The sequence below is a fragment of the Zootoca vivipara genome, chromosome 6 (assembly GCF_965207765.1).
Source record: "Zootoca vivipara chromosome 6, rZooViv2.hap1.1, whole genome shotgun sequence".
NCBI classification, from domain to species: domain Eukaryota; kingdom Metazoa; phylum Chordata; class Lepidosauria; order Squamata; family Lacertidae; genus Zootoca; species Zootoca vivipara.
In genome coordinates this window covers 3,122,487-3,150,233 of record NC_142589.1, presented here as the reverse complement: position 1 = coordinate 3,150,233, position 27,747 = coordinate 3,122,487, and the positions used below count along the sequence as shown (strand labels likewise).

Sequence of the window (27,747 nt, the reverse complement as noted above, 5' to 3'; positions counted from 1 at the left end):
CCTTAGAAACCAACTAAGTTTGTCATTGGTATGAGCTTTCGTGTGCATGTATCTGAAGAAGTGTGCATGCACACGAAACCTCATACCAATGACAAAATTAGTTGGTCTCTAAGGTGCTACTGGAAGGGATTTTTTAAATCTGATCTGCATTGGTTGAGTGAGTTTTTCAAGCTGTAGACTCTGTAAGAGGAAGCTGCAGAAGGGCTTCATCACACAAGGGGTTAAACTGACCTCCTAATGAAGAGGCTTTTTCCAGGTGTTTCCTTTTCACTGGTGCTCTATATAAAAGATCCAGGGGTCCCCTTTGTTTGTGACCTAAGTATTGTTTGCAGTTTGTTTAGGGGAGATTTATCATACTTATAAAAATACAGTAACGGTGGGCTTTTTCTTCTGCTATGGCTGTGTTCCTTGGTGTTTGGACTATGGTTATAAGTATTTTTTTGCTGCTTTCAGGTAAGGGCTAATTCTTTTTAACAATGAGGTATCTGTGCGTCTGCTTGCAGACCTTGAAGAAGAGAACGGGCTTTAGCTCAGGGCTAGGGCATCTGCCTTGCAATGCAGAAGCTCCCAAGTTCAGTCCCTGGTATCACCAGGAAGGGCTGGGAAGGAACCCCCACCCCCACCCCTTGCTTGCAACCCAGGAGAGCTGCTGCCAGCCAGACCAATGCTCTGACTCAACAAAACACAGATTCCTTTGTTCCTAAGAACTTGCAATGCCCGACAACTTGGCAGATCCTGGGACCCACCTCTTACTTACTTGGTGGGTGGGGTCTGCTGCTGCTCTGGAAAGTAGCATGCTTTGGCCTCACTTTGCCAGAGGCTCTCTCTGTGGTATCACTCTTAAACCTTTTGGTGGCCATATGTTTTAAGCAAGCTGCTATTAAAGGGGGGGGGGGCTATCTTGGTGTCAAGAGCAGCTACTGATCTGAAGGGTATGAATAGCTGTCTCGGTTAGGTACAGCAGCATGTTCAGCTAGGCTGTTTTCACACTCCCTGCCTTCTATTTGCACAATGCTCTGCTTAAGAATGACTGCTGCAAAAATAGAGAAATGTAGGTACTTGAAGCAGCAAAAAGTATGACAAAGTATGTCCGGAGGCGGTTGAAGGATGGATGGCGGCTAACAGATTGAGGTTGAATCCTGACAAGACAGAAGTACTGTTTGTGGGGGACAGGAGGCGGGCAGGTGTGGAGGACTCCCTGGTCCTGAATGGGGTAACTGTGCCCCTGAAGGACCAGGTGCGCAGCCTGGGAGTCATTTTGGACTCACAGCTGTCCATGGAGGCACAGGTTAATTCTGTGTCCAGGGCAGCTGTTTACCAGCTCCATCTGGTACGCAGGCTGAGACCCTATCTGCCTGCAGACTGTCTCGCAAGAGTGGTGCATGCTCTAGTTATCTCTCGCTTGGATTACTGCAATGCGCTCTATGTGGGGCTACCTTTGAAGGTGACCAGGAAACAGGGGCGTAGCCAGGATGAAACTCAGGGGGGGGCAAGGGGCGGGGAGCAAGGGGCGGGGCCAGGGGCGGGGCCAAGGGGCGGGCTGATCCTGGCTCCCCCTCGTCCCTTCCTATCGCGGAGGGGGAGGAGGGAGTCGGAGCAGCCCGATTTCCGGGGCCACATCGGAGCAGCCCGAAATCGGGCTGCTCCGACTCCCTCCTCCCCCTCCACGATAGGAAGGGACGAGGGGGAGCCAGGATCAGCCCGAAATCGGGCTGCTCCGACTCCCTCCTCCCCCTCCGCGATCGGAAGGGACGAGGGGGAGCCAGGATCAGCCCGAAATCGGGCTGCTCCGACTCCCTCCTCCCCCTCCACGATCGGAAGGGACGAGGGGGAGCCAGGATCAGCCCGAAATCGGGCTGCTCCGACTCCCTCCTCCCCCTCCGTGATAGGAAGGGACGAGGGGGAGCCAGGATCAGCCCGAAATCGGGCTGCTCCGACTCCCTCCTCCCCCTCCGTGATAGGAAGGGACGAGGGGGAGCCAGGATCAGCCCGAAATCGGGCTGCTCCGACTCCCTCCTCCCCCTCCGCGATCGGAAGGGACGAGGGGGAGCCAGGATCAGCCCGAAATCGGGCTGCTCCGACTCCCTCCTCCCCCTCCGCGATAGGAAGGGACGAGGGGGAGCCAGGATCAGCCCGAAATCGGGCTGCTCCGACTCCCTCCTCCCCCTCCGCGATCGGAAGGGACGAGGGGGAGCCAGGATGAGCCCGAAATCGGGCTGCTCCGATCCCCTCCTCCCCCTCTGCAATCGCTGGGGCAGGTGGAGGGAAAGCCCCAGAGCCGCGCAAAGCGGTTGCCTGGCTTTCCCTCCGCCCGCCCCACAGCCAGCCGGCTAGAAGGGACATCTCCCTTCTCCCTTGCTGGCTGTGGGGCGGAGGGAGGGAAAGCCAGCCAAACGCTTTGCGCGGCTCTGGTGCTTTCCCGCCGCCCGCCCCACAGCCAGCCAGGGAGAAGGGAGACGGCACCGGGCGGGCAGTGGGGCAGGCTGGCCAGTGGCCCTGCTTCTAGGGGGGGGCAATTGCCCCCTCCTGCCCCCCCTGCCTACGCCCATGCCAGGAAACCACAATTAATCCAGAATGCGGCAGCTAGACTGGTGACTGGGAACGGCCGCCGAGACCACATAACACCGGTCTTGAAAGATCTACATTGGCTCCCAGTACGTTTCCAAACACAATTCAAAGTGTTGGTGCTGACCTTTAAAGCCCTAAAAGGCCTCGGTCCAGTATACCTGAAGGGGCATCTCCACCCCCATCGTTCTGCCCGGACACTGAGATCCAGCACCAAGGGCCTTCTGGCGGTTCCCTCGCTGCGAGAAGCCAAGTTACAGGGAACCAGGCAGAGGGCCTTCTCGGTAGTGGCACCCGCCCTCTGGAATGCCCTCCTACTAGATGTCAAAGAGAAAAACATCTACCAGACTTTAGAAGACATCTGAAGGCAGCCCTGTTCAGGGAAGCTTTTAATGTTTAACAGACTATTGTATTTTAATATTTTGTTGGAAGCTGCCCAGAGTGGCTGAGGAAACCTGACCTAGTGTAAGGCAATTTCCAATATTTATTGGATTTATATCCCACTTTTTACTTCAAAGAGACCCTGGTTCTCCCTCTCAATTAATCCTCACTACAATCCTGTGAGGTATGTTGAGCTGAGAGGCAGTGACTGGCCGTGGCTCACCCAGTGAGTTTCATGGCCGAGTGGGGATTTGAACCCAGGCCTTCCAGGTCCTGGCCTTTCCACCACACCGGCTTTCTATGTGGCTAGCCTCCTCTTGGGTCCTTCCAACAAGGTGTGGATGTTGATGAAATGGGTGTGCCTCTCTCTAGCGCTGCCCATACATGGCCGGGGAGACACCTTCTACATTGAGCATGCCCAAGGGAGTGACTGGGATGAGGCCAGGGATCCCCCTGATGACATCCTTTACATTAACCAAGGTAAGTACTTCTGCTGACTCTGAAGGGCATGTGCCCCCCCATAAACTCTTTACTTCCTGTAGTAGCATGCACTTTAATATGCTGGTTTATATGTTTGTTTTTTTCCATTGCCCTGGTTCAGTCTCCTGTTTTTGTAAGATTTGGCCCACTTTCATGGGTAAATTGACCAAATAATAATAATCACCATCCTGTTTCCCAGTATTTTGCCTTGTGTTTCTTTTAATGAACTGCCCCTTAGAGGCTGCCCTGCCTAAAGTGGGGTTCATGACCATACTATATGCAGGGGGGCACGGGAACCACTCACTCAACCCTGGTCACTTTGGGAACCTTATTTGGCCAGGCTTTGGGCTTGAGATTGCCAGGTATGCATTCAAGGAGAGCTGCCAGTCATAAGGGCTGGAACAGCTGGTGAACGGGTGCAACTGCAGCACTAGGGGGTGCTGGATTTTCCAGCTTTCAAATTTCAAAAATGAGTGGTACTAAAATGTTGTAACATGACTTGGGAATTCAAAAGATAATTTGGTTAAAGTAATATGATGCAGTTTTGCTTGGTAAAAAAAAAGGTGTGTGAAATTGCAAAGAAATCATTAAAAATGATTGTTACTTGCAGATGATGAGGAAGAGGATTATTAAAATTCTTTGGTTTTCTTCCAAAAGCAGTTTGTGCTTCTTCATCAAATGTAGATTTACCAAGTTAAATGTTGTCCAGTCACAAAAATAGATTTGAATTCCTCACACACACACAAATATATTTTTTAAGACCCCTCACTGAAGAAATTTGCAAAAATTAAGTTCCACCCCTTAAAATGACATACCCTACTGCAGCACACCCATGGCAGTCACAGCAGTGGCATTTGGAAATGCACTCCAAACAAAGGAAGCCACAACATGACAAAGGAAGCCTTACTCTTTTCTATAAACGGGGTGGAGATTCTAATGGCAAATGGGCAATTCTGCCCCACCTGCCTTGTTTCACTGCTGCTACCTTTCCACACATACAGCAGTCCAGTAAAAAGCTTAGCCCTGGATTCCACTGCCTGGATCATATTTAATGCATTCTTCCTGTAAGCCAGAGGTTTTCAACCTTTTTGAGTTCATGGCTCCCTTGACCAACTACTTTCTTTCTGCAGCACCCTGTGGGGCTTAGGAGCCCAGTTATGTCGCTCCTTGCCTGCAGAGCCTCACCCTTTTTCAAACACCCTCCCATGTGGAATGTTTCCTCAGCCTCCTCTTTTCTTGCCTCTTCTTGGGAGTCCTCTGGGCAGCTGCAGCTGTCATCCCTGGTCTCTGAGCTGCCCCCCTGCCCCAAAAGAGAGGTGCCTCCTCACACTGCCCCACAGCGGTCTGGGACTTGTCTTTCAAGTCCCAACAGCAAGAGCTGGCGGACTGGCTGGCTGGCTTCCTTTACCTTCTCTCTCTCTCTCTCTCTCTCTCTCTCTCTCTCTCTCTCTCTCTCTCTCTCCAAGGACGCCTCACCTCCTGGCAACCAGCACCCCTGGCCAGCCCCAGAGGCACCATTCTCCTAGGGAGCTTGTAGCCAGAGCTGCTGCAACAAAGCAGAGGCGAAAGAGGGCATCACAGGAGGGAGGGAAGGAAAGAGGGCCAGAGGCCAGTGTTGCCCGCAGCACCCCTGACCATCATTCAAGGCGCCCCAGGGGGCCATGGCACACTGGTTGCTTTAAGCATTTCCAGATGGTTTACAATGGACCATAAAACTCAACATTTCTCTATATCCTTAAGGTTCCAAGATGCCCATACTAAGTGTCTCAGGAGTCAATGAGCCTCTGACAATCAAATCCTGCCCCCTCCCACAGTTTGCTCAGACTCATGTTCGTAGCTTCAAGAACACTGTCCAACCATCTCGTCCTCTGTCGCCCCCTTCTCCTAGTGCCCTCCATCTTTCCCAGCATCAGGGTCCTTTTCAGGGAGTCTTCTCTTCTCATGAGGTGGCCAAAGTGTTGGAACCTCAGCTTCAGGATCTGTCCTTCCAGTGAGCACTCGGGGCTGATTTCCTTAAGAATGGATAGGTTTGATCTTCTTGCAGTCCATGGGACTCTCAAGAGTCTCCTCCAGCACCATAATTCAAAAGCATCAATTCTTCGGTGATCAGCCTTCTTTATGGTCCAGCTCTCACTTCCACACATCACTACTGGGAAAACCATGGCTTTAACTATACATACCTTTGTCAGCAAGGTGATGTCTCTGCTTTTTAAGATGCTGTCTAGGTTTGTCATTGCTTTTCTCCCAAGAAGCAGGCGTCTTTTAATTTCATGACTGCTGTCACCATCTGCAGTGATCAAGGAGCCCAAGAAAGTAAAATCTATCACTGCCTCCATTTCTTCCCCTTCTATTTGCCAGGAGGTGATGGGACCAGTGGCCATGATCTTGGTTTTTTTGATGTTGAGCTTCAGACCATATTTTGCACTCTCCTCTTTCACCCTCATTAAAAGGTTCTTTAATCAAATCCTAAACTGTAAACATTAATTAGAAGAAACGTGTCCTGTACAAAGGGGTTTTCGCTGTGGGTTAAACCACAGAGTCTAGGGCTTGCTGATCAGAAGGTCGGCGGTTTGAATCCCTGCAACGGGGTGAGCTCCCGTTGCTCAGTCCCAGCTCCTGCCCACCTAGCAGTTCGAAAGCACATCAAAGTGCAAGTAGATAAATAGGGACTGCTCCGGCAGGAAGGTAAACGCCATTTCCGTGTGCTGCTCTGGTTCGCCAGAAGCAGCTTTGTCATGCTGGCCACATGCTGCGGACAAACGCCGGCTCCCTCGGCCTATAGAGCGAGATGAGCGCCGCAACCCCAGAGTCGGACACGACTGGACCTGATGGTCAGGGGCCCCTTTATTTATTTGAAGGTGGTCTCTTAGAGGAGATTTTACTATACAGTCATACCTCGGTTTACAACCGCCTCGGTTTACAAATACCGCGGACCCATCTGGAACGGATTAATTCACTTTCCATTACTTTCAGTGGGGAAGTTCGCTTCAGGTTAAGTACGCTTCAGTTTAAGTACAGACTTCCAGAACCAATTGTGGTTGTAAACCGAGGTACCACTGTATAGTTGATCTTCTACTCAAGTGCAGATCCCTGTTGCATCCACCACAGACGGTTATTGGGACACTGTGTGCAACTTTTGCTCTCTTGCAGTGGATCCCATAGCTATGGTTACATCTACACCACAAATTTGAAGCCCATGCCCCCCCCCCCAAAAAAAATCTGGGAAGTGTAGCTTGTTAGTTCTGTGAGAAGCAAACTTTAGTTCCTGGGGTGTTTTTTTGGGAAAGCCATGCTCTTCAAACATATGGTGTGGGTGTGATCTATCAGATGAAGTGTTCACCATCTAAGACGTCTGATGCTGCCAAAATCAATCCAGAGATAGCAAAATGTATATGAGAAACTTGAATTTTGTTGGGAAACGTTGCACCCAAAATGTGAGTGACCAAAGTGGCAGGTCTGAAGTTTAAAACTGCAGCAATTTGCTTTCAGCTCTAGTCTGTTGTATTAGGCTATTTGATCAGGTAAAGGCTTCCACCAGGTACTGAGCCCATTTCTCTCTTCCCAGAGCTGATTTTTCCAGGGGCACCAGAAAGCAGTTTTCTGATCGAGGGGGATATCATCAAAGCGGTAGGTAATGATGGCAGAACTGGTACAAGAGACGGACTCTTTCCTAAGATCTGAGTATGGCCAGGCCGTGGGCGTAGCCAGGATTTATTTTAGGGGGCAGGCTTTATGTTGGGGGTTTCAGAACCGAGTTATCTGCAACACAGTTGGTCAATTTATATATATTTACTTGATTTACCCATCAGGAGTGGCTGCATGGTGCCCTTCAGATTACAATTCACACCAGCCAGCAATCGCAGTGATCAGGCGATGATAAGAACTGCAGCTCATAAACATCTGAAGAACACTGCTCTTGCTATCCTTGCTCTCTACATCTTGTTGAATCTGGGTAACACGAGCAGCTTGCTTGCTTACCAAACTACCCGTATGGTATGATTGCCATATTTCCAGAATTTCCCAGACATAGCTGGGATTCGGTGGTCAGAAAATGTGTCCGGGTGGAAATGGCTGAAATCCGTATGTAAGTGTAGATTTTGGTGAATTTCCTTTAAAATATATTACTTAAAAACCTCCTTTTTTCTTCTCTCAACAACTTTTGTGTCCGGATTTTCACCTATTGAAATATGGCAACTCTACCATGTGGGAGAGGAGGGTGGTTGATAATTTGCATGCGTTCATCTGCTGCAGTCCTGAGAAAAACTCTGAAGCTGCTACTTATTTCCACTGTGGGGAAGCTTCTCGTTCTCACCAGCCCAGGGGATTCTGTTAGCTTTGTGCCACTAGAACCTAAAGCAACCCTTTTGCATTTCTATCCTGCCTGTTTTCTGTGCAGCTCAGAGAGCCATGTGTGAGGCTTCCAGCTGCTCTGCCCAGCCTGCTTTGCTTCAGCAACTTGGCACTGTGTTGGCAGCCTTTGGACCACAATTTGGTATTGCCTGCTGGTTTGCTTCTGTAAACTAAAAGAGTATAAGAACAAGCAGGGCATAAAAACTGCTGTCCAGAGACCGATGAGGTCACTGCAATCCTTGGTGTGACCTCAGGAGTGTCCCTAACAGGAGAACTTGGCATTCTGTTGATAGCAAAATGGTTTGTAGAAGAGCTGGGCAGACAAGCTGAAGGTCCCAGGTTCAGCCCCTGGAAAAGTTCTTCCTTCGAACCCTGGAGAGCTGCTGCCAGCCAGCGCTGGCAACAGTCTGGCACATTATAATGCAGCTTCTGATGTGAAAGTGGTGCTGATTCTCTCCCATACAGAGTCCTTTCAGGCTGTTCCCATCTGCCAACCCAAGATGGCCAAAGAAGAGGGGAATTGTCCAAATTCCCTATGTAATCTCCTACAAATATGGTAAGTAACCAACTTTGGAACCTCTTCCAGTAGGAACAGAGCATAGATGTTATGAATAACTTAGGTTCTTTTATCTGTTTAGGTGTTTAGCATAAATGAGATTCAGTGCACTCCAGGAAGAACACAAGTAAGCAGTCAGACAAGCAATATATTGGAATTTCTACATAACATTTCTTTATTGATTAACAAGCATAAGACATAACAAGACAAGGGAACTCAGTCACTCACACAAACAGATACGCAAACATACACACCGTCTCTGGAAGTGATCAAGTACCAGTAAGAGTCATGGGTGATAAGACAGCGAGGCCCCAGCTGTGTCTGACACACAGACTCATCTGAAAAGTCTCAGTCTTATGTAGGTTTTTTTTGTGTTCATCTGAATCTTAGCATATCTCACTGCCTTTGGCATGTTCTTGGCATATCACAACTCTCATTGTTTGTACCTGGTCTTCTGTAACTTATGGCACAGTACGATACTCATTGTTTGTAACTAGCATTGCATAGCCAGTCTTTTCGCTTCCTTGCAGGTACAGTACTTTTGCCAGAACATGAACATTCCATTAGCTCTTTGATCAGCATAGTTCATCAATTGTTCATTAACAGCATCCATTTTGTGTGGCGTTCTTCAGGCATCTTGCGGCCCATTCAAATATGGCATTCGTTACAGAGAAATGGGGTAGAAACCTGATTCAGGGCTTGCCCACACTTTACCTTTTGCCCTGCTCTTTCCAGGCACACGTCCACACTTTAAAGCTCTCTGTTTGAGAAACCCCCTTTTTTGCCCCAGTGCTTTCCCTGTGAAAACCACTTTAAAGCTGAATTGGAGCAAACAGCAGTTGGGTTTTCTGCAGATTGTCGTTTGCTCCAATTGAGTGCTAAAGAGCAGGAGTTTTCATGGGGAAAGGTCCAGAGCAAAAGGGGGGTGGAATTCGGACATGGAGCTATAAAGCATGGACCATGCCTGCAAAGTGTGCAGGAAAAGGTAAGTGTGGATAAGCCCATAGTTCGCATTTATAGGCAAATTTTGCTCATTAGCACTTTCCAAAATATACAAGCGGGTGGCCATCCTTCAAAATTAGCACTTCCCTGACTGTTCAGTGCAGTTTTGTAGGCAGGTAATAGCTGCAAAAATGTGTACACAAGGTGGGTGTGCATAAAAACTTATGTGCTTGTGAAACTAACATACAGAAAGGCATTAAGTTGGGCAAAAGTGCATACAAAGATGTGCCTTTTGGGAGAAATTAGCAGTGAAATGCTGATGAACTTGCATGAACAGTTTTTAAGTCATAAACTGATGTGGAGAATTGAACTTGGGATTGGGACAGTGAGAGAATAAAGAGAAATGGATGGATGGATTCACCCCGCCTTGCTGCTGAGGGAGAAGTGATGGAGACTGGATGGAGTCCAGTTGAGGAACAAGTGGATCCAACTTCCACCTTTCTGGCAGAACAGCCTTCTCTCCCCAAGCAAGTGCTATCCAGATGTTTTGTACTACAGTTCCCACAAGTCTCGACCAGATACAGCCCACAACATCTGGAGAGCACTGGGCATGGGCAATGCCAGGGGGACAGGGGGACAATCACCTCTCCCTAACTGCCGGACTCCTGTCGTTAACATTTACTGTTATTTTTCTTTCAGCTTGTCCATCTAGAAATATACTTTGCCCCTTCTGTGCCCCCCTCCATTTTTTTGGGGGGGGGTGCTGCTACTGGTGTTGGGTTGGGAGGGCTGTGGTAGACCAAGTTTTGATGATCAAGGTGCTGAATAACTTAGCCCCCCCATCTGCACTATGCATTCAAAGCAGTATCATCGCACTTTAAACATGGCTTCCCCCAAAGAATTCTAGGAACTGTAGTAGGTGATGAGAGTTGTCAGGAGACCCCTATTTCCTTCATGGAGCTGCAGTTTCCAGAGTTCCCTGGGAAAAAGAGAATGGTTGTTAGAACTATAGTTCTCATAGTAGATCATCATGGGGATTCTGCTTCCAACACAGCCATTGTGGATACTAGCCATCGTTAGCCTTATACTCCATGAACTTGTCAAATTATCTTTTAAAATTATCTAAGTTGGTGGGCATCAGGACATCCTGTGGGAACAGATTTCACGGCTTAGCTCTGTGGCTCTTTGCCCGCCAGTACTGGCTCCAGGAAATCCTTGTTGGTTCTCATTGGAATGAGAGCAAGCTACCAGGATGGAGTTGACTCCCCTGGATGACTATGATTGGGGAGAAGGGGCAAGGGAAAGAGCTGAGGGTGTGTTGATGTGTGCAAGAGGAGGGGACAGGCCTACTGAAATGTCTTGCATTTGATTAATGGTGTAGAAAATAAGCTGAACTTGCTAAGTGCTCTTACTCTGAGGAAAGGGATTCTGCTCTGAGCATTCTGACACTGCGCCTGCCTGTATTCTTATTGTTCCTGCCACAGACGAATCCAGCGTGAAGATACTCAAGGGAGCATTTGAAGACTTTTCAAAGTTCACATGCATCCAGTTTGTCCCTTATTCCAACCAGAGAGATTTCATTGCCATTGCCCCGCTCTCTGGGTTAGTAGCGACTTACAAGATGTATCTTACTGGGGAGTAATGGGGTGGTTGTCTAGTGGATGACCCATCTCCTGCAAAAATGAGATTCTCTTCCTTCCATTGCCTTTGCTTCCTCCAGTTTTGTTTTGCAGCTCAACTTCTTAGCCTAATATACTAGTGCAGATAACCATGTCAGCTGCGGACAATGGAATCATTTGGAGAGCACCAAATTGGGCAAGCCTGTGCTAGAAAGGCAAAACAATTTTTTTTTGGATGGGCCATGTGCTGACAAGGATTTTGGAAATGTTGACTTTTGAATATTTGCAGTAATGCTAGACATGTGCTTTTAACAACACGTAATACACTTCTGTAGAAAGATACGGTAAATGTCTTGATTTTTACCAGTTAGTAGAATTTCCCTTTGAACAGATGAGGAACAATCAAATTTTGAAGTCCTGGTTTCAAATCCAAAACTTCATTTGGGGGTACATGTCAAAAGTTAGCAAGTTTGAGTGTTGGCTTATAAAGTTTTCCATACTTTATATGTATGGACCTAATTTGTGGATCAGAAGTTGGTTATTTGCTGGCTGTTGTATTTATAAAATATTCTGATGCAGTTCGTGGTTCAAAACAGTTTGTTCAGTCCATGTTTTGAGCTTTTAGGAATGCATATTTAAATACAGAAGTGGGAGAGAATTGATTTGTGGGTGAACACAGACCCTCAGCCACAAATCCTTATGGTAATGATCAGGGATGAAGGAGCTGATCTGGTGTGATGGGTGGACATCGCTGGGTGAATGAAGCCCACTTGTCTGGACCAGCTGCTACCACCCAGCATCTGCACACAAGAGGCATACAAAAGAGGTGGGGTGGCTATAATACTACAACTCTAGAATCCTTATTTATTTTATAAAATAGAACCCAATTTAGCAGTTGCAACACTATTAACATGCATACAATGCTACTGAATGCAAGACATTGTCTACTAGGAATATTTTTTTCAGTGGTGGCACCCTGCTTGTAGAATTTCCTCTCCAGCGACATCCAAAAGGCCCACTGCATGGATGGGTTTGAAGATGACTTCACAATGTTTACTAGAACATTGTGGTTTTTGTGGAGGGTGGTTATCATTTTAGTACGTTGCTTTTGCTTTTTATTGCTAGACCTTTCTGTAGATTTTCAATGCAAATTCTATGTACTGTTGGGTTCCCTTGCTTTTTCTACCACAAAACAGCTATCTATATTTAAATAGGCAGGCTAGTTCCCTATGCGGCATGGGGTTGTTTGTTTGGTTGCAATACAACTTCTTAACGCATCTTTCGCTCTCTCTCCAGCTGCTTCTCCAGTGTTGGACGCATTGGTGGGATGCAGGTGGTTTCTTTAGCGCCCGCTTGCCTCCGCAAGGGGAAGGGCGTGGCACTGCATGAGCTCATGCATGTCGTGGGCTTCTGGCATGAGCACTCCAGAGCAGACCGGGACAAGTACATCAGCATCTCCTGGGATGAAATCTTGACTGGTAATGGCTGCTTTTGCTTTTCTAGCTAGCCCTGTGCGGCCACACCCACAGTGTGGCCCCAGGTGTATTTTTTTTGAGGGGGCACGACTGAGCACCCCACAACAGGTGTAAGGAAGGGAATACCCCCTGCCTGAAACCTGAAGAGCTGCTGCCAGGCTGTGTCAATCCAGGGGGTGGGGACCTTGTGCTCAATGACCAAACGCAGCTCTCTGGCCTCTCTGTTGAGCTGCCAGGACTAGGGATGGGGTGGGGGTGGGGAATGAAACCCAATTCGCTTTTAACGCCAAATCTATCACATTCACTTGGGGCTTTCCACCCTGTAGTGGGACCGGGGACTCTGAATGCTTGTTATCCACTGCTGGTGAGACCCTCCTGCTTGTAGACCTAATCCCCTTCTTGGATATGCAGGCTTTGAAATAAACTTCATGAAGTCTTGGAATACCAACATGCTGGTGGATTATGACTACTCCTCTGTAATGCACTATGGCAGGTAAGCAAGCCTACAAGAAGGCTCCTAGGTGTTGTTGTTTAGTCGTGTCCGACCCCATGGACCATAGCACGCCAGGCACTCCTGTCTTGCCCTGCCTCCCGCAGTTTGGTCAAATTCATGTTCGTAGCTTCAAGAACACTGTCCAACCATCTCGTCCTCCGTCGTCCCCTTCTCCTTGTGCCCTCAATCTTTCCCAACATCAGGGTCTTTTCCAGAGAGTCTTCTCTTCTCATGAGGTGGCCAAAGTATTGGAGCCTCAGCTTCACGAACTGTCCTTCCAGGGAGCACTCAGGGCTGATTTCCTTCAGAATGGATAGGTTTGATCTTCTTGCAGTCCATGGGACTCTCAAGAGTCTCCTCCAGCACCATAATTCAAAAGCATCAATTCTTCGGCGATCAGCCTTCTTTATGGTCCAGCTCTCACTTCCATACATCATTACTGGGGAAACCATAGCTTTAACTATACGGACCTTTGCAGGCAAGGTGATGTCTCTGCTCCTAGGTATTATGAAGAAAATACTGGGGACATGTGAAGCACCCTATGCTGCCTCTTGTTGGCAGTGGAGTGGGGGCTAGGGGAGGTACTTCCACATTGCCAAAGGGGTGTTGCATGTTCTGAGTGACCGTCTGCAAAAGCAGGTGCATTTCTAGTAAGGGCAGAATCTTCCAACCTGTTTGGAGCCTACCATTTGTGCTCTTTGTTCTGACATGCATATTCTTTGGTCAGCCGTGGGACATGTCTGAGTCACTGTCTGTCTGGGGAACATGACCTACACTGGCTATCTGATGGGATGGCTGGTGATAGGGACCGTTGTGGAGGGACCATGACTGGGAGCAAGAGTGCATTGTTTGCGTGAAGAATCCTGGCTATGGGCTATTTCCAGTTTGGAGGCAGTAACGCTTCTGAATACCAGCCACTGGCAGCCACTGAGGGTTTGTGCTCTTGGATGCCAGCAGGCCCTTCTTAGGTTCTTACATTCCAGCTCCAAGGGTTGAGTAGCAGGTAAGACCCTTCTGTGCCTGAGACTCTGGACTGCTGCTGCCGGTCAGAGTGGGTGGTACTAAGCTTGATGGAGCTAGATATAAAGCACCTTACTATGTTAAGCAGAACCAGAATAGTCCACCTGTACTACAAGAGTGGCTCACACTGCTTTATCTTGTTCTTTGCCTCCACTAGGAATGCCTTCAGCATGTCTGGCTCACCCACCATAATACCACTCTCCAGTTCCCTGACCTTTCTTGGCCAAAGGTGGAACCTGAGCAATTCAGATGTTGCCAGAGTCAACAAGCTTTATAAATGTTCTCAGGTTGCAGCACAGCCAGGTAAGAGAACGAAGACTCAACAAAGCTTAGTTTCCCAAATCCTATATTTTGAATGCATATACGTTTCCCAACCTCTCTCCGGGAAGTTTGGGATCCCCACCCCCAATAGGATTTAGCAGTATATATAATTTTAAATCGAAGTAAGAACTTGAAAAGCTATAAACCTGTACAGGCTATAAAGAAGCAAACGTCTGTCCTCCTTTGGCCAACTTCCAAGGCAATACCTAAGGACCCATCCACACTCCTTTTGTGCTATGTTTCTAGGTACAGGTCCAGACTCTAAAGCTCCATGTCCAAGCAGTTGGGTTTTTTTTTTTGTCCTGGTACTTTCCCTGGGAAAACCTGTATTTTACCGCTGAATCAGAGCAAATGGCAATTGAGTTTTCCATGTGTTGGCCATTTGCTTTGATTTAGTAGTAAAATGTGGGTTTTCCCAGGGAAGGCAATGGGACAAAAATAATTTAAAAAACCTCAGACACAGAGCTTTAAAAGAAGTCTGGATGAACCCTCAGTTTTTTGGTTTCTCTACCACACACAGCTAAGATTGTTCCTCAACTTAAATATCAAGGGAGTCACAGGTTAGCTCTTGAGTTTCCCCAGCTGCAGCTAGCTATGATGCTCCAAATGTGCCTGGCATGATAAACTAATTGTGTTCATGTACACATCTCTTCTGACGCACACAACTTACGGTAACAATGGGTGAAGCAGTGGTGTGCTAAATTTCTTATGCCTTTTTAAAAAGCCATTCTTCTTCAGTTATTGAGAGAAGGAACTGCATTTGCAGGTTACCAAAAGGGAGAATAGTTTGGTGAAATTCTCATGGGCAAGGGTGCAGGGGTTGTGTTGCACTTGCCTTACTTCTGAGTTTAGCCAAAGGGTGTTGTGGGAGTGTCCTTTCTTTCATTCTACAAATCTGCTCACCAGAGATCTGTACTCTGCAGCCTTCCTGGGTGCCTGTGAGATAATGCCTTCCATGTAGCTTTTCCAGATCAGGAGGTTTGAGCAGCCAGGAAGGCTGCAGAGCGCTGAAGAAAGGTTTATTATGGGAAGAAAAACATTACTCAGAACAAAAGTTAAGCTCAAAAACCCAATTCCTGCCAAAATTCCATAGTGGCCTGAGAATGAGGGAGAATAATTGAGGGTTGTATCCAACTAAGTTTCACTGAAATTAATGGAGCTGAGTTAGTCATGTCTATGTTGTGTACATGCTATACCTTGAAAGCATTTTCTTTCCCTCAAATTATTCTGGGCACTGTAGTTTAAGGGTTGCTGGGAATTGTAAACTCTACTGTGCCCAGAATTCTTTGAGGGAAAGAATGTGCTTTGAGTATAAGTTGCGTACACAACCAATGACTTCAGTGGTTCAGCTTTGACTAATGTTGGCTAAAACACAGAAGCATATTTCAAAGGGGAAGAGAACTTTCAAGAAACAGGGAAGATTTTGACGCAGGACTCATGTGACATGACACAGGACCATGTGTCTGGGAACATGTATGATAAATGACAGAAGTTCTAATTGCTTTGTTTTCAGAGGCATCTACCAAGGGAGTCATCAAAGAGAATGTAATGGACTTCATTCCAAGTGAGCCTAAGCCCCACACATCACAAAACACACCCAAATTATCTACTGCCTGGAATCTCAGTTCTACAGCATCTTCCAATGCAATCCCACATCCTGCCAGAGAGCCTCTGGGGACCACCACACCATCAAGCAAGGTTGCTGGTGGAAACATTAGTACCACAGAAGCCCAGACAAGGGAGGTTTGGTCACCTGGGCCAAAGAAGCAAATGCAAAGGACAACGTCTCAACATACCCCAGGTAAAGCAGAGGGGAGTGAAAAATCTCTAGTGGTTACAGAAAAGATGCTGCATCAAACTGTATCTGGAGAAATGGCAGTGAGTGGTGTTGCCCAGAAGACTTCTGAACCACAAACTCTGCAGAATCCCATCAGTAGTGCAAGGGAGTTGAGAAGCCAGTCTCCAAGCTATGAGGAGGTCTACATACCAAGTGACCAAAGTCCCGTAGAAGTAACGACAAGCAGTGCTCCGGAGGTGGAGCTTTCGCTTTCCTTTCTGACCATAAGCCCAGACCCCTTTCCAATGAAAACGGTCCAGGGAGCTGCCACAAGACTTGGTAAGAAAGCTCTGGACCAGACACCTCCTAGAACAATAGCCATGCATATAGAGCATAGAACAGAACTCCCTACTGCTATGGCTAGAGGAGAACTATCTACTGCTATGGGGATTGGAAGCTCACCATTAATGAGAAGCAGTGAGTCCAAGGATAGACATGGTTCCCCAAGCCCAGCTGAGGACCGCCCTTTCTCTGTGATGGAAAACCAAACTGGGAAACAGCTGGCTGAGCTATTTCCTCAGACCATAAGCATCTTTAGAAATGAAACAGGTAGTACTGCTTCTACAACCCCTGTAGTCCAGGCTGAAGCAGGGTCTTCTTCCACAACAGCCTCTCCAAGAGCCTCCAGGAACTTGATCACAGCCTCCAGTGTGGTGGGACTGGAAGAAACCAAACACAGTGAAGTGGGAAGCCTGGGAAGCTTTGGCACAATTGGGAGCCAGAGTGAGATTATGAAGAAGGAAACGGAAAGCGACCACACCAAGGAAGGGAGCATGCCAACCTATGTGCTATCTTCCAGCAGCAAAGAACAGTATGCAAGACACAGACTGGAACCTGGCCTGTTTGCTACCCAGGGGCTTCCCTCTCCTGGAAGTTCAGAGGCTCAGGAAAGCCACCTTAGTCAGGCAACTGCTGGAGCCCCATCCCCTTGGGCTTCTGTCATAGGCCCTCTTGCTGTTTCAAAGCTGAATGTAGCAACTTACTCAAAGAGCAACCAGACCCAAGTGGAACAGTTTGATCGGTCACCTGCTCAGCTGGCAAGGAAGGGCTACAGAAAAGGGACACTTATAACACACACACCACCAGGGCCTCTCTTGGTGCAAGTTACTGAACCTGAGCTGGAGGCAGAGGAGCAGACCCTTGTCCATGCAGAACTGCCAAGCCAAACTCCCACTTTACAGGATTGGGCTTCACTGGCAATGGAAACCAACCAGGCTATACATCCCACAGAGGGAACATTTCCTCTTCCTCTGTCCCACACTCCTAGACCCGCTGAAACAGGACACAAAACTTCAAGTAACACCAAAGTCTATAACCCTAGCGCCCACATTCCAGCATCCATTACAACAACATGGCCAGCTACAGCACAAAAATTCAGGGTGAGCCATGAAAAAGAAGTTAGAACTGGACACTCCAAAGAAACCAAGATTCATTGGAAAGCATCTTTGCTTTCCCTGGAGCCATTTGGGAACCAGATGCCCACCCAACCTAAATACCATGTGGCAGGTACTCCATGGCAACTTTCTTCTACCCCCTCAGTAACAACTGGCATCCCTGGTGTGATGCAGATCAGGAATCCTAATGGGCCAGGAGCAGCAGCACCCCAAAGACCATGCAATGGGGAATTGGCAGGCTCTTTACCTGGAACGGAATATGGACTAACATCCACACGCATGTTGCCCAAATTGGAAACTACAAACCAAGAACATTCAGGATCAGAAAAGAGAGATCATAGCCCTACCTCCAAAGGGGACTCTCTGCCAGTGAGAAGAACAAGTCCTCCTCTTAAAGATGACACTTCATCAGCAATGGTGAGTCAACTGATGCAGACAAGGACCCCAGAGAGGACTGTGGCAAGTGATGAAGGATCTGTTACTGCTGGCTCTTTCAATTTATCCACCATTTTGCTTTTTAGCAAACCAGCTTTAAAGGGGCCCCAAAGCTCTTCTCCTTTGAGGAGAACAGAACCCGTGATGAAGACTGGGAGCCCACCTACAGGATTCTTGGAAACAGCCATGGAAACAAAAGCTTCTTCTAAGCTTAAAGAAACCCTTGTAGAAGGGGAAATGACTGAACCAGCAAATGCCACAGGAGACATGTCCCTCCATGTGATGAACTGGGCAACAACTCCTACTTGGAAAGCCACAGCTGGCAGAAATGGGGCACCATCTCCCTCATTACATATGGAACCAATAGGATTGCCCCAAGTTGCTGCTGAAGGGACGGCTCCGCTCCTGACTATTGGCTTGCTAAAGTCTCCCAAGCACATAAACTTAAGAGGACAGCCTACCAGTAGTCAGCCCAGGAAAGAAAGCATGACATCTATGGCAAAGATTCTTGGGGTGGACATGGTGTCAGCATCATCAGCATCCAGTACCAGTCCTCTAGACACATGGGGAAACCAGGCAACCTTATTGGCAGGTGCAAAAGAGGCTACAAGGAGATCTTCCAAGAAAAGTGGAGAAACTGCTCCAGAGATCTATGCCAGCACACTAGCTTCTGAATCGCACAACACAGCTACAATTGGAGTTTCCACCCTGGGATCTCGTGAGGGATCTGTGAATCTGGAGGGAATGTCTGGAAACCATACAAAGAAAATAAAGTCCAAGGAAAATGGGGTGTCCCCTATAGACAACCCTAACTTCTCCCACCGTGTTAGCAAGAGGTCTTTAGCAGAGATAATGGCAACTCCAGCATCTCTGAGTGTTGCTCTACCAGAGGAAATTGATCATGTATTTATAGGCCACATGAATGAGGCTTCCCCAGTTGAAAATGGGGCAGACATAATGGAGGCAGCAGAACCATTGTCATTTGGAATGTCCAGGTTGTCCACTCTTCTCCAAGGGCAGCCTTCTGCTCTCAAAAAGGTAGGAAATAACCAAGTGGGGGCCCCAGGAACTGTGAAAGCGCCACAGCCACTGACCACTTTTTGTCCCTTTGAGAAGAATTTGTGTGGCTGGGAGCAAAGCAAGGAGGATGACCTGGACTGGGTGCTTGAAGAGGGGCGTGAGCAGCTCGTTAGGACCGTGGGAGGTGGAAGCCCCCCTGGAATGCCTTGCACAACCTCAGGTGGTAAGTAACTCCTGTGCTCTCAATGCAGCTCCTGCTCCACTTTGGGGCATGCTGCAGGGTCTTCTGAGTGGTGGGAGTTCAGGACAGACAAAAAGAAAGGCTTAAGGGATTCTCTGTAGCAAGACTGTGGTAGTGACCACCAATTTGGGCAGCTTTAAAAAGGGATTGGACAAATCCATGGAGGATAAGACCATTACTGACTACGAGCCATAGAAGGTTTATACATTACCTGCACTCTCAGTAAGTCTCTGGGCCCCAATTGCTAAGAGAACTCAAGTGGGAGAGTGCTTTTCACACAAGTGGGACTGAGAGCTGGACTAGATGCACCTTTGGGTCAGATCCAGCAGGGCTCTTGCATCAGGAGAACTTGCTGGTGGGAATCTTTCACTTGAACTCTCTTGGTGATGGCCAAACTCTGGCCCTCTGCAAGGGCCATGACAAACACGATGGGGGTTCCCCACTGCACCTGCCTCTGGTATCCTCTCTGGAGGGTCAGGGGAGCCTCAGAACTGCATGTGGGTGGAGGGAGGAGAGGAGAGGTTATTCTATACTAGTGTCGTTCAGCCCGTTAAATAAACGGGCGCTAGAACATATGTGAGCGCTGTGTGGAGCACCGGATCGAGGAGCCGGTCTGCAGAGTCAGCGCCCAGCAATGCTGCACGGAGCAGCGCCTCCTCAATCCAGCACAGCGTTGCTGGGCGCTGACTCTGCAGACCGGCTCCTCGATCCGGTGCTCCCGGGACCTGTCCTTCCTGTCGGCGGCAGGGGGACAGGAACGAAGGAGGAGAAAGCAGCCCTTTCTCCTCCTTCCTTCCTCTCCCCCAGCCGCCGACAGGAAGGAGACATCCCGGGACCTGACCTTGTTGGACGCACACACGCTCTCTCTCTCTCCCCCCCCCCCCCGCCAATGCTCAGTCTGGCCGGGAGCGGCGGTTGGCGGCCGCAGGGAAACGGTAGGTGGGGGGGTGGGGAGAGCGTGTGTGTGTGTGCGTCCAGTCTCTTCATCCAGTCCCTGTGTCCGTGGGGCACATGCGCAGTAGCGCAGACACAGGGACACAGGGACTGGATGCAGAGACACTTGCACATTATAATATAGGATGGCATGCAGAAATCTGCTGATGAAGCAACTGGAAGTGTGTGGTGTTGAGTTCCTCCCTCTGCTGTGAGAAGCAGTTCGTTTTGCTTCAAGGCAGTGACCTCTGCTTTTGGGAACATGTTAATGATTGATGTCTCATTCTTCCATCCCATCCCATTTACAGGTTGTCTTGGGTGGGGGGTGGGGCTTCCCAACATCAGCTCCAGATAGTTAGTCTTATGTGAAGGGTCCAAATTATACCTGTGTCATCTCTTCACCAGGTGGCTACCTTTCCCTGATGCCTTTGGCCCACATTTCTAGTCAAAAGGCTGTTCTGGTCAGCCCACCTGTGCAGGGCATCAGGTGCCTCAAATTCTGGTACAACCCAGGGGACCTTCTCATGAGTAAGTAGCTTCTGTATAAAAGGGAGTATGTGCGGATGAGGGAAGGCTGGCAGACTGGCAGTAGGTGGCTGGCTTGTCTGTGTGCAGCAGTTCTGGACTGCCAGCTGAGACCCTAGTTCCCAATTTCCCCAAATTGGGTGACCCAGAGTTCTCTAAGGCCCTAGTCCTTATGATGGATTTTATGTTTGGAATAAATGAAACACAAGCGCCTTAGTTTGTAGGTAACTGCTGTTGGCATCTCTCTGTCTCAACAAACAATGGCGTGTGCCTCAGGGAGAAAGTAAAACTGCTGCATTATCAGCACCAAAGTGACCTCCCTGGGGCACAATCCTAGGCGGTGTGAAGGGAGGTCCTGGGCTACCCAGACGACAAGGCCCCCATCTCAGCCTCACTGATGTGGTCCAAAGGAAAGCAGAGAAGTACGTTGGGCACCAGCATGGCTGCAGGAGGTGCTGGAAGGAAGCATACAACCATTCAACCACTCCTGATTTGTGTAGGGTTTATTCCTGAGCCTTTTCTTCTTCGAAAGATGTCCCACAAGGCAGCAGAAGTTTAGGATCAGAGTTGTCCTTCTCTTAGGTGGGCTTAGGTGGGCCACCTACAGCCAAGAAAACGGTATATTTTGCATATTTGCCTTCAACCTCACCTTAGTTCCTGTGGTTGAGGGGAATCCTGTCTGGAAGCCTGAGTTAGAGCCATAAACACAATGGGTTGTTTCCTTCATAACAACCATATTTTTAGAAAACAGCATTGCTCCCTGTATCTTTAAGTGAGGTGCAATCATAGGAAGCTGCCTTATGGGGAGTGAGATCATGGGTTGTTCTTTCTTAGAACTGTATACAGTGGGTACCTTGGTTCCCAAACGGCTTGGCTCCCAAACAAACCAGCTCCCGAACGCTGCAAACCTCTGGAAGTATTTCAGTTTGTGAACATTTTTCAGAAGCCAAATGTCTGTTGCAGCTTCTGCGGCTTCTGATTGAGTGCAGGAAGCTACTGCAGCCAACCAGAAGCTGCACCTTGTTTTTCGAGTCGAACGGACTCCCGGAACAGATTAAGTTTGAGAACCAAGCTACCCCTGTATAAAGACTGGCAGTGACTCTCCAGGGTTTCTGAAGGGGAACATTCCCAGACCTACCTGGAGGTGCCATCGGGGGCAAACCTGGGGTCTTCTGCATGCGATGATCAGAGCCAAAATTCCCAGACAAAGGCAGTTTCCCATTTGACAATCCTGTTACAGATTCCCCACTCCTAGTGTGCATTTTATCCAAAAATTGGAATAGACTTTTATAGCTTAGTGTTGAACATTTTGTGCCAAATCTGCGTGTGTTGAACATTTAAAAATGCTATTTGGTGGCAGTTTATCATTCAGCATGACGCCCGTTTCTGAGCAGCCTTCTCTTCGCAGGTGAAATCAACATCTACATAATGCTCCGGAATTCCTCTGAATGGCACAAAATGTGGTCCGTGAGGGGGAATCAAGGCACTGGCTGGCACCTGGTGGCTGTAGCCATTTCCAAGACTTGTGAGCTACAGGTAAGTATTTATGGTCTGCCTTGAAGACACAACTGGTTGAAATAGCTTAAGACAACTCTTTGTGGAAAGTCCATCTCTGGTAATGGCAGAGTCAATGTGAGCTGACAGGATGGTGGTCGCTAAGAAGACAAAAAAGTCCCAGGGTCCATAAACTCTAGACTTCAGCTGGTTAAGAAAAGTGGTAAAGGTGTACTGGGATAGAAACTAACTCTGAAAATGATTTGGCGGGGCAGCCAACAACTGTCCAGCTCTAAGGAAATCAGAGATGGAGTCCTATGCTAAGTTGGTGAAAACTGGTATGCCCCACTACAGTTGTAACAATATTGATTTAGGTACAACTTGTGGAAAGCTAAAGGTAAAAGTAAAGAATGCTATAGCTGAGATTCCTGCGTTGCAGCGGGTTGGACTCGATGACTCTTGGGTCCCTTCCAACTCTATGATTCTATGACCCCTGGACAGTTAAGTCCAGTCAAACTTGACCATGGAGTGTAGTGCTCAACTCTACTTTCAGGCTGAGGGAGCCAGTGTTTGTCCGCAGACAGCTTTTCGGGTTCATGTGATCAGCATGACTAAACTGCTTCTGGTGCAACGGGACACCGTGGCGAGTGCCAGAGCACATGGGAACACTGTTGACCTTCCTGCCACAGCAGTACCTATATTTACTTGCTCTAGTATACTTTTGAACTACCAGGTTGGCAGGAGTTGGGACAGAGCAATGGGAGCTCACCTCGTCGCGTGGACTCCAACTGCCAACCTTCTGATCGGCAAGCCCAAGAGGCTTTGTGGTTTTGACCACAGCGCCCTTGTGGAAAATACTGCAGAGTGTATGCACTCACCATCATTGACCCAGGTGATTCTGATATCATTGAAGCAAGCCAGACCAAACCAGTGAGAAGTAGACATTGGTGAACTTTGAATTTTGTGTAATAATACTGGCTACAAATAAAAATAAGGCCCTTTACCAAATCCTCAAAGCTCTTCTACGTATGCCCAGCAGGTAAAACAGTTGGGGAAATGAGTAGATTTGAAAGGCAATCCCACTGGGAGCATCTCCTGCTGAAGCTGCATTGTGATGCATGGGAACCTTCTGCAACAGAGCACCTTCTGGTGGGATCACACTCCTAGAGTGCTGTTAGCCCTGAATGAGATGGCAACTTTCCTCCAAAAACAAAAAGCAGGTTTTTTTTGGGGGGGGTATTTTCTTCTGTTGTGTCAGGATTGTAGTCAGAGCAAGGGTCTCAAACCCTGGGGAGTGAGAGATGCTGCTGCAGAAATTTACGCGTAAGATGCACACGTTGCTGCTGCTGTTTGGCTCTTAATTCTAGGACTTTGAAAAGGTGCAGGAAGTTGAGCTTCTTCAGGTGGCTGAATGAACCTACAGTCTATGCTCTCTCTGCAGGTGGTGCTGGAAGGTGTCGCCGGCCCCAAAGGAAGGCATAGTGCTGGGATTGATGATCTGCTTCTCTGCAGGAAGCCGTGTGGCCAATGTTACAGCAATATGACACGTTCCTTGTGCAACAAGTGAACAAAATAAACCTAAGTCTTCTCCAATGTTGTGTTGAACACCGTTTATTAAAATCAATTCAAGATCATGATAGTGTGGAAAAAATACAGAGCACATAATAAAATAAGTGAAATCTGACCATCATCCCATATTGCATCACAGCACCATGAGAGTGACAAAGCAACTCAATCAAATCTCTAAGTAAATAAAAAAATAGGTCTGTAAAGGTAAAGGGACCCCTGACCATTACGGTAGGTCCAGTCGTGACCGACTCTGGGGTTACGGCGCTCATCTCACGTAATTGGCCGAGGGAGCCGGCATACAGCTTCCAGGTCATGTGGCCAGCATGACAAAGTCGCTTCTGGCGAACCAGAGCAGCACACGGAAACACCGTTTACCTTCCCGCTTGGAGCGGTACCTGTTTATCTACCGGTACTTGCACTTTGACATGCTTTCGATTGCTAGGTTGGCAGGAGCAGGGACCGAGCAACAGGAGCTCACCCCATTGCGGGATTCGAACCGCCGACCTTCTGATCAGCAAGCCCTAGGCTCTGTGGTTTAACCCACAGCGCCACCCGCGTCTCAGAGGCCTAAAACCCATAAGGGTTGGCATCAATCAAATCTATGTATTCCACAGTCAGAGTGCCACTATAGATGGTGCCTCTTGCATATCGCTGTGTATTGCACCATCGCCACCTCCACTGGGTTGCAAATATGGGGTGTATAGGAGAGGAGACAATCTAGAAAATACCTAAGTAATTTGAAGCATTAAAAGCACCTGGTGGGGAAAAGGTTAACCAGCCCTCCCACAAATTGGGTGGTGGTAGTGATGAAAGGGAACATGCATGATGTACTTTGGCACTCATTCCGGCTAATGAACTCCTCGGCCAGCAGAGGGCGCTCCTGGGCCATTCTTCCCAGCCCATCTCCACATAAACTTTTCTTTTTAAAAAGTTATATCTGATATTTTACCACAGTCATAGGCCACATAGATTTGTGATGAGGATCTCCTGGCTTGCTTTTAAAATATGTTTGGATCCAGACTGGAGGGGTGGAGGCAATGTCAGGGTTGGCGCACTGCAGAGCTGTCTTTCCCATAGGGCTTAGTGGTGCGTCATGCCAGGGCACCGGCCTCTCAGGGGCGCCCCAGCGAGTGGGGGAGCTGCGTGGCTTTTCCGGCGGCCTCCCCTTTCCCTGCACCCGCCAGCTGCACCCCTCCAACCATATGGCTGACGGGCGTGCAGCTTCTCTCCCAAGCGCCTGTGGGGATAGCTGTCCCGCAGTGGCATGGGGAGAGTTGCCCCACCCCCAATAGCTGGCAGTGTAAAGCTTTGTGGGCCCCCCCATCTGTGATGATTTGGGGGTGCTGGGCGGATATTTGCCCCCTGGCGCCGCATCTGCTAAAGACAGCCCTGGCTGTCTTCTTCATCATTTATTTTGAAGCTGCTGTTTGCTCCTTGAGGGTGAAATATAAACAGGGTTTTAACCTGAAAAATGCACCCCAAAGAACAAGAGATTCCTTTTATGCTACAGGACAGGGCCCAATACAATTCTGGTATTTAACTTGACCTTGAACTCAGGGCTGGTGCCTGCCTTACCTCTGAGGGCTGCAGTGTAGGATTGCAGTGTTAGCTCCATGAGGCAAAAGAGAGACTTCCCTCTCCCAGTTCCATGAATAGAAACCAACTAGCCTGGCAGTGGCAGTGTCCCCACTAACACCCCCTCAGGCCACCTGTGGATTGCCCACAAGAGAGCTCTAGCCAGGGGCTAGACTCCTGCCTAGAGTATGACCTTGCCATTTTGCGTACTGGGAGACTAGTGTTGTCGTCTCTCGCTGACTAGATTGGATAGGCCACCTTTCCCCAACCTGATGCTCTAGACTACAGCTCCCATCAGCTCCAGTTAGCATGGCCAATAGTCAAAGGTATTGGCAGCCGTAGGCCAAAGCACCTGGAGGGAGGGGCTCTGCCTCTGACAAATTAGGAATTGCTCTTCTGGTCTGCTTCTCTCCATGTTATTTCCTCGGGGTTGTGGGAGGTAGCAGTCAAACATACGGTAACTATGCTTGAATGCTTGTTAGTGCATGAAGGGGGAAAGATCTACACCAGGAACGTCCAACAGGTAGATCGTGATCTACTGGTAGATCACTGGACATCTGTGGTGGATCACTGGTAGATCACTGGCTCCCCCCAAAGAAGCTCAACAACTTTGGCTCCCCTAAAGAAAAGCTCAACACCTTTGCCCTGCACACTCCAAAATGTGGCTTTCCTCCTCCCTAAAAAGCTCAACAACTTTGACCTGAACCCCAAAAAGGGGGGGTAGATCACTGCCAGTTTTTAACTCTGTGAGTAGATCACAGTCTCTTGGGAGTTGGCCACCCCTGATCTACACTCAACTAGGTCACACCTTGTCTTCTCTGTGAGGGAGGAAGTGAAGCTGCCATGTAACTGACCAAGGAAGAAGTGTTTGAAGCTATCTTTCTACCAAATTCTATTCTGCCTGTGTTCTCCTTGCTGCTGCTTGGATAAATGCATGAATCTGCCCTTTGGAATGTTTTGTATTTAATTCATTTTAAAGTTACTTAACGTCATTGCAAGAGGGGTACATGAAGGGAGGCATATAACTTTAATAAATAAATAATCTGGAGCACTTCAGACTCAGAGCTTGAAATTAATAGCTGCAAATTTCTTCGTGTGAATTTGTACCTTGGTGCTTTTAAATTGTGCTTCAATCCCTTTTTGGGCATTTGGGATTAATCAATAGTATTCAGCACCTGAAAAGGACCTTAGACTTGTTTGGCATCTTTTGCTTATTTTCTGATGCATCAAATCTGAAACAGCATAAACCTGTCAAATACTGAATGTGTTATCTTTCAAGTGGAATCAATACTTTTTTGAATAAATTTTATTAGAGTTTATAAACAGAGCTACAAAACAATACCAAATATCTTTTTTATCCAAGATTAATCTGATTAAAATAAAAACATAGAGGAAAAGGAGAGAAAAGAGAAGAAGAGAAGAAGAGAGAAAACGATGATAGAAAAGAACTTCAAAGAAGTTCCAATTCTCCGCTACAAATAAACAATAGTCCATTCATCGCAAGGTAACACCCAACAATACTAATTTCTATGAACCAATATTATCTTCAACCCCCAAATCCATATGTCATTGTTTCATTTTCTTTTTCACACAAGAAGTCTATGAGCGGTTTCCAGTCTTAGTAAATGTTTAATCAGAGAAAGGTCATTGTTAGCATGTCAATTTTGTCATCTCAGCTAAGTCCGTTAATTTTAACAACCATTCTTCCATTGCTGGTAATAATGAGTCTTTCCATCTTTGTGTATACAATAGTCTTGCCACCCTAACCATATATTGAAACAAAGTTCCATAGTCTTTTTCTAATTGTATATCCATAAGTCCAAGCAGGAAGAGTTCTGATTTCAGTTGGAAGTTAATCTTCATAATTTTCTGCATCAATCTACTACACTTGATAGTAGCCAAAAGGCTGAGAAGCAATAATTCTATGTATCAATCTATGTACTTCTATCCATTTTTTATTTTTGCTTTTTTACATGTCCACCAAGCATGAAAAAATATCCCTTTTTGTTCTTTACATTTCCAACATGTATTAGGAATATTTTTTATACATTCTGAATTTATTAGGAGTTAAATACCAACAGTATATAATTTTATATAAAAAATATTTTAAGTCATAATGCGATGCATATTTTAACTCCTTTGTCGACATATGTTCCCATTGTTCCATTTGTATGTTAAATCCAACATTTCTTGCCCGCTTTAAAATTATTAAATATCACTATATGTTGATAGTGCCCTTGTTGGTACTAATCCATGACAGGGCCTTTTGGGTGGTGGCTCCCCATTTGTGGAGTTCTCTCCCTGGCAAGGTGTGCCTGTCTCCCTCACTACTAATGTTCCGGAAGAATTTTAAAACATGCCCATTCACCTAGGCATTGGGTGGCTGAAAGATGATATTCCCTGCCACCTTGGTGAGGTTATGTGATGGTTTAAAAATGCTTTTAGACGTTCTTAATGCTTTTAAAATGTCTTTACTTATTTTATTTTTAATTGTGTTGCAATCAAATATCCAGATAATATCC

At 47.6% G+C, this 27,747-nt stretch overlaps 1 protein-coding gene and 1 pseudogene across 3 annotated transcripts; both read left to right on the top strand.

Moving 5' to 3' along the window:
- The first annotated feature begins 49 nt into the window (after positions 1-49).
- On the top strand, positions 50-23,674 carry ASTL (astacin like metalloendopeptidase). 3 transcript variants are annotated; one of them, XM_060276407.2, is made up of 12 exons: positions 50-453; positions 3,319-3,426; positions 6,992-7,053; positions 8,242-8,332; positions 10,759-10,876; positions 12,190-12,371; positions 12,780-12,861; positions 14,039-14,184; positions 15,716-19,111; positions 20,468-20,590; positions 21,996-22,123; positions 23,523-23,674. In XM_060276407.2, exons 1-12 carry the CDS (start codon positions 396-398, stop codon positions 23,646-23,648), a joined length of 4,620 nt encoding a protein of 1,539 aa, XP_060132390.1. In that variant the 5' UTR covers positions 50-395; the 3' UTR covers positions 23,649-23,674. The 3 variants fall into 3 exon arrangements, with proteins under 3 accessions (XP_060132390.1, XP_088527556.1, XP_060132387.1); XM_088671430.1 differs by lacking the exons at positions 20,468-20,590; positions 21,996-22,123 and having other exon boundaries at positions 112-453; XM_060276404.2 differs by lacking the exons at positions 50-453; positions 3,319-3,426; positions 6,992-7,053; positions 10,759-10,876 and having other exon boundaries at positions 7,746-8,332.
- On the top strand, positions 22,233-23,516 carry LOC118087562 (large ribosomal subunit protein eL30-like; annotated as a pseudogene).
- Positions 23,675-27,747: the final 4,073 nt, after the last annotated feature.